The sequence below is a fragment of the Prosopis cineraria genome, unplaced genomic scaffold (genome assembly GCF_029017545.1).
Source record: "Prosopis cineraria cultivar Desert tree isolate PC_DT_omini unplaced genomic scaffold, ASM2901754v1 PC11, whole genome shotgun sequence".
In the NCBI taxonomy this organism is placed as follows: Eukaryota; Viridiplantae; Streptophyta; class Magnoliopsida; order Fabales; family Fabaceae; genus Prosopis; species Prosopis cineraria.
The window spans coordinates 26320176-26327467 of NW_026555342.1; the positions used below are offsets into that span (position 1 = coordinate 26320176).

At 29.6% G+C, this 7292-nt stretch overlaps 1 protein-coding gene across 1 annotated transcript; it reads right to left on the reverse strand.

The window, feature by feature from the left end:
* Positions 1-534, reverse strand: LOC129286389 (uncharacterized mitochondrial protein AtMg00810-like). The gene is made up of 2 exons (XM_054922353.1): positions 168-534; positions 1-68 (listed from the first exon to the last, which is right to left on the reverse strand). Exons 1-2 carry the CDS (start codon positions 532-534, stop codon positions 1-3), a joined length of 435 nt encoding a protein of 144 aa, XP_054778328.1.
* Positions 535-7292: the final 6758 nt, after the last annotated feature.

Sequence of the window (7292 nt, forward strand, 5' to 3'; positions counted from 1 at the left end):
CTATGAAATTGGAGAACCACCAAGGCTAATAAAGTATCCCGTACATGACCTCCTTGTCATTAGGCAACCTGCCCAGTCGGCATCACAGTATGCCAGTAACCCCAATGAGCCAGAACTTCACAAAATAATTCCTTGACCTGAAGTTGCCTTCAAGTAGTGAAGTATACATTCTGCTATGTCCATATGTATCTTGCGAGGAGAGCTATTAAATTGACTCAGCACATTGAGCACATGAGTGATGTCAAGTCGTGTGATCGTGAGGTATTTTAGTCTCCCTAACAAGCGATGATATCTCCCTTCATCTGCATATGGGTCCTTGTCTATCGGTCTTAGTCTAAAACCTTGTTCCATAGTTATGTAGCAAGGCTTGCAGCCCAACATTTCATTGTCCCTCAGAATGTCAATAACGTACTTGTGTTGGCTAAGCATAAAGCCTTCATTGGAGAGAGCAACTTCGATGCCCAAAAAGTATTTCAACTTTCCAAGATCCTTGATACTAAAATGCTGATTAAGAAATGACTTGATGTTGTTCATGTGTAGGATTGTTCCCAACTAGAAGAACATTGTCCACATATATAAGAGCTGCTGTAAATCGCTCCCCCTGTCGATGAAGGAAGAGTGAATGATCTGCAGAAGAGTGCACAAAACCACAAGCAAGAAGGGTAGCAGTGAACTTGTGATACCAGTTGTGAGATGCTTGCCGCAGACCATATAATGACTTTCGTAATCGATTTAATTAGGTTAATTAATATTTAGTTTAAATCAATTAAAATCAATCAACTCTTGGGATTTTTATTTTAATTTAACTACATTAAAAAGATTTGAATTTAATCTTTAACACCTCTTTGGGAGATGACCTAGGTTGCCACTATATTATATAGTTGATTAATCTAGTCTAAATTGCTAAGTGGGCGACTACTTGATTCATGGACCTGTGGATGTTATTGGCTTCCAAGTACCATTGTTAGAGCTGGTAATTTAGGCTAGCTTGGCTTATTCAGATCAGGCTTAAAGTATCATACCTTTTTTAAAAAGCTTATATAGTCAAGCCTAGCTTTAACACCTTCGGGCTTATTCAGGCCGATTCAAATACCCAAAACTTTTAAAAATATTTTTTCCTTTATTTTTTGAACTAATTTTATTTTTTAAATAGTTATGTCAAGTATAACATAGTATTTTAAATTTAAAAGAATAAAATAAAAAATAATAACTTATCAACTTTGTACTTAAATAGCTCTATAACATAGTATAACTTATTGTATTATGTGTAATTTATTCATGAATATTTTCTTTGCTTATAAATTAATGTCTTAATTGTTTAAATATTTCTCTTATCATAGTCATATATAAATATTTTATATATTTTAATTAAATTATATTATTTTAATTATGATCAAGTTGATCTAATTCAATTATGGTTAGACCACTAACTTAAAATTATTATCCCAATTAGTTTAAAATTTTTAATAACTGTTAGATATACTACACTTTTCGTTTTTAAGAATATAAAAAAATAGACATCATTATATTATATAAAACAAAATTATTTAATTATGAGTAAAATACTATTTTTTTAAATTTTTTTTCTTTAATTTTTTACATTTTTTAATCTCTACATATAAGAGATATTGACTCTAATTTATTCTTAATTTTTAACTAAATTTGATGTGAATGATAATCAAATAATTATTCAAGAATATTATTCTATTTATTATGTTTATTTAGTAGTAGAGCCAAGAATTCTTACATGTCCAAATTTTATTTTTAAACTTATTTGTAATTTTATTTTTACTTTAGAATTAATTATCTTATTTTATAAAAAAAATAACATATTTTTTAGATACACAAATGATGTATAGGACTCAAGTTTTTTAAAACAATGGGTCTTAAAATATAAAAATAAACATTAAAATATATTTTAAATATTATTTTGAGATATTTTATCAACTAAAAATAATAAAAATATGAAAATGTAAATATTTTTAATTTTTTTTAAAATAACTATAGTAATGCACTCAACTATATGGTATTCTAGCATAAAATGATATAAAACTTAAAAAAATTAATTAATATTTATTATATTTTATATATTTGAAAAATTTTTATTTTTTTTATTTAGGTATTTAGGTCAAACCCAAACTCAGTTGAGCTTGGCCTAAATTTTCTTGAGCCTAATCAGGCAACTCGAATAAGCCTAAACATTAAAAAATTATTATTATTTTAAGGCTTGGCCCTAAATCTTTTGGGTAGGTTTGGCTTGGCCTAAATTATCGACTCTAACTATTATGAATTGCATCACTAATTATATGGGTTAACCTATCCATACATAACACAAATTGAGATGGTAAAAGGGGATCTCCTTCATAGAGACCATGAGCTGGAGGGAAAAAAAAGATTCCAACTAATGAACACAAATTGTTACAACACAAGTGTACATGCCAAAATGCAATATAATGGTGTGTCAAGGTTGTTCCTACGAGGAATCAAACAAAATAACAACTTAGACATTAGAGTCCCCATTTTCATTTGTGTTAAGCAAAACAAATTGGATATAATTTTTACACATTAAAATTGAATTTCTAAAAAAATGCACTAAAGTTATCAATTCAATAACCACTTATATTCAAGGCAACCTAGAGTCACTAATCCCTTGCTAGATTCTTAGACCTTGCTTTTACCTAATTAATTAATTTTAATATCAATTTTATTAATTTAGAGTATTTATAGCTACAAGGGTTTTCCAAACCCTCTATAGTCCTCTCCCAAGTTAATTATATTATTTCTAACAAAATTGCCCAAGAGGCAAATCTAATTTTGACTCACTCTAAAATGATTATATAGAACACTTAGACATATATCTATCTTAATTGCAAATTAGATAATAATCTAATCCCATAATACTTAATCCAATGATCCAAATGAGATTTCACTTTGCCAAAGGAAAATCCCAATACCAAAAATCATATCTAATTGTGACCAAATATCAAATAGACATTTAAACACAAGATTGAACAATCAAAATCAACATTGAGCATAATTAATAGGTAAAAACAAACTTCAATCCTCCAACAAGTTCATAGCACCTCTAGGCCAAGTATAAGTTAGCCACACAAAGCCATTAAAACAACCCATCCAAGCTAATGAAGAGAAAGGGAGGAAGAAAGCTTAATCAGAGTGATTTTTGTCAAAAATCACAAGACCCAAGTGTTCCTCAAATTTCTCCAACTCCTTCTCCAACTTTGGAAGCTCTAAGGATGAGTAGTTACTTGATATTTCCTCCCCAAAAATCTTAGAATGCTTCTATAAGTGATGCCAAGCATTTTGTAAAAATTTGTCTGTTGTCGCAACATCCTACTTGTTGCTACTACAATACTATTTAGAATTAAATTGGGTTAAAGTACAAATCTACTATCAAAGTTTTCACACAAGTGTACCTCATATTCTCAAGTTTTTTTAGCTCAATTTCACCTTAGGGTTTTTCAATTTGGTATAGTTTGCCCCAATTGTTAGTTGACCATTAACTTATTAAATTTAATCATAAATGCCTTGTGGGATGCATGTAGGAGTCCATGTGAGAAGTCTTTTCTATTATCTTTGCTGCATTAATTCCTTTCCTTCTTCCTCCCTTCCCCAATCTGGAAATTGATAAGCTAAAACAATTCCTAGAAGCAAAACAATTCCCTAATAAGCAAGAAAAAAACCTAAGCTATATAAATTTTAGTCCGATTCCTAGAAACTAATAAACAAGAACAATTAAACCCACCAAATTAAGAACACAAGGCAAGAATAACCAAGCAAAAGTAGAAGACAAGGAAGGGAACTGGTTCGATCATGGTGAAAATAAATCAACACAAATCAAAATAAAAATTTTATGACAAAATTAGATCACATTTTACAACAAAATTCAACCAAGAATCAAATGACCTTGGAACCAAAATGAAATATGATTATTGTTGAAGAAGAAGAATCAAAAGATGTTCTTACATGTTATTCATATCCTGTACATTTGAAAGAAGCGATGGGTTTAACTTGTTATTCAGTTAAAATGATATTTTCTCACATGTTATTCATATTCTTTACAATTGAAAGAGAGGAAGTAGCAGAAAAATGAAGGGTTTTTGAATGTTGGTTTGGGAAGAAGAGGAAGTAGTAGAAGAAGTGGCTGTGGCCATAGTAGAAGTGGGAATAAGGAGAAAATGGAAGAAGAAGAGGCAGATTGCCCTCCTATGTTGCTTCCGCCATCAAAACCAAAGTCTCAAGTGAAGATTCATCATCATACAATGACCAATCAATTTTTGTAGAATTTCATTTGGGAATATTTTTAGTCCACGCCAGTGAAAAACTAGTCAATATATGCTTAAATGTTAGCTAAATGATTAATGTTTGAGGGATTTGATGGATTAGTTATTGTTGCACTAATAAAGTAACATTTTGGGTATTCCTACCATTTTTCTCACTTTAGGTTATTGGATGCTCTTGATCGACAACTTTATAAGTATTTTTACCCCTTTTTTAGTCCATGTCAATGAAAAAAAAATGATCAACATTTACTTAGATGTCACTTAAATGGTTAACGTTTGTTGGTTTTAACTAATTGGTCACTCTTGCACTAGCTTAAGTAACATTATTGATATTTTTGTTTTTTTACAGCTATTAGATGCTCCTAGGAAACGACTTCGTGGGTATTTTTGTCCCTCTGTCTTTAAAATAAATTATTAGATAAATTTATATTTGGACTTAAGTTTTTATATTCCACATATGAATTCTTTATTGCACTTTATTTTTAATTAACATTTATATGATTATATGATTGATGAAATATACGCTTAAATTTTATTTTTAAAATATATGAGAATTATAAATAATTTTTTGTTTAACATAGAAAATAGATAAATCTTAGATATCTAAACTTCACAACACTAGAGAATATTTGAATGGTTTGACTATATTTTTCTTTTAATAATAGTGATGTTGAGGGTAAAATAATCTGTCCATGTCCCAAATGTTATTTAAAAAAATGGAATTTTTCAGAAGATGTTTGCAACCATTTAATTGCTAAACAATTTCATCCAAAATATATTTGTTGGGCTGTACATGGTGAAAAATGTGAATTTAGAGTACCTTCTCTTAGCAGACCTGTTGTTATAGAAAATGTAACCCCATGATAATGAGATGGGTGATCATATTCATGAAATGGTTTATGATGCTTTTGGGATGCTAGAAGAAAATGTAACTTCAATTCAAGCTAGGGTATAATCACAAAATCAAAAATAAGGGAATGAATAAAGAGACCTTTTTTTTTTGAATTGGTACAAGATGGGCAAGAACAATTATATGTGAATGTGAGAAATATTTAAAATTATCTTTTTTATTAGATTGTACCACATTAAATATTTATGTGGTATAAGCAACAAGACTTTATCTATGATTTTTGAATTATTAGCAAATGCCTTCCCATTTGCTAAAATTTTTTCTTCTTTTTATGAAGCAAAAAACTATCACTAAATTAGATCTGAATTGTAAAAAAATTGATGTTTAATTTGCCTAATTAATTGTAATTATATTGGGGCAAGATGAGGAAAGGAAAATGTGTAAGACATGTAATACTTCAAGATGTAAATTGATATCATATCAATAGGGAAAGAACAATTGGAAAAACCAGAAAATTTTTTTAGATACTTCCTGTTGAAGCTGTGATTACAACGATTGTTTATGTCATCTAAAACTGCAAAGCATATGAGATGGCATGTCGATGAAAACAATTTTGATGATTTGATGAGACAACCAAGGGATTCTGAAGCCTGGAAAAAAATTGATAAGACTTATCCAAATTTTGTCTTAGAACCTCAAAATGTGCGGTTAGCCTTAACTACTGATGATTTTAATTCCTTTGAAACCATAAATAGTACGTATAGTATCTAGCCTGTGGGTCTTATGTCTTATAATCTTTCCCCATGAATGTGTATGAAAAAAGGTTCATTCATCCTTTCAATAATAGCTCTTAGGTGAAAAGCTCTTGGAAATGACATTGATGCATATTTGTAGCCTTTAATTCAAGAACATTTAGATTTGTGAAATGTTGGAGCAAAGACATATGATTCTTATTCCAATGAAATTTTTAGAATTCGTACAATAGTAATGTGGACTATTAGTGATTTTCCTGGTCTTAGGATATTATCTGGATGGAATGTTCATACAAAATTAGCATGCCTGACTTGCAATTTGGATTGCACATCATTTCAATTAACTTATAGTCAAAAATGGTGTTTTATAGCCTATCGATTTTTTTTAGATAGTAGGCACAAATTTAGGTTGGCTTGTGCTAAATTTTATGGAAAATCTAAGTTAAGAATGCCCCCTGAGGTTTGATTAAGGGAAGAAATTTTGAACCAACTTGAAAGTGTTAGCATGATTTTTGGCAAGTGCAATGGCGTTGAAAGAATAAGGAAAAAGCCTCAAATTTCAAGTGGTAAGGATCTTAACAGTGGTGTGAGAAAAGCATATTTTTTTTATTTACCTCATTAGTCAAATAATATGCTTCATCAATGTCTTAATTTGATGCATATTGAAAAGAATGTTTTTGATAAAATCATTTTCACATTATTGAATGAGTTTGATAAATTAAAAGATCATTTACAAGCACGTAAAGATTTAAAAGATTTGGGCATTAGGCTAGATCGGTGGCAAGATGATAATGGAAAGTTTCATCCAACTAAGCTTACATTGAGTTAGTCTAATAAAGATATCTTTTTGAAGACTTTAAAAAATATCACTATTCTAGATGCATTGATTTAAGACAGCAAAAAATAGGAGGGCTAAAAGGTCATGATTCTCATGTTTTGATATAGCAATTGCTTCCACTAGCAATGAAAAACACTCTTTAAAAGAAGTATCTATTGTGTTGATTGATTTGTGTTTTATTTTTAGAAAGTTGTGTGAGAAGGTTACGAATGTGAATGATCTTGATGAACTTCAAAGCAAAGTTGTTACCATTTTATTCATTTGAAAATGATTTTTCTTCATTCTTTTTCACCATTATGGTCCATTTAATTGTGTACCTTGTTGAAGAAGTCAAACTTGAAGGTCTAGTTCAATACCGATTGGTGTATTCCATAAAGAGGTTAGTAAAAGAAAATGTTTTTAGATGTGTGAAAATATGATTTTTTTTTTTCAAATTACAAGAGTCAATTTATGTTGAACTTATAGTATCTGTAAGTTATTGGGCATATTTAAATAATAGGTTCTCAACAAAACTTGGCCGGAAGGCTTAATTGCAAAAGTTTATGTGGGTC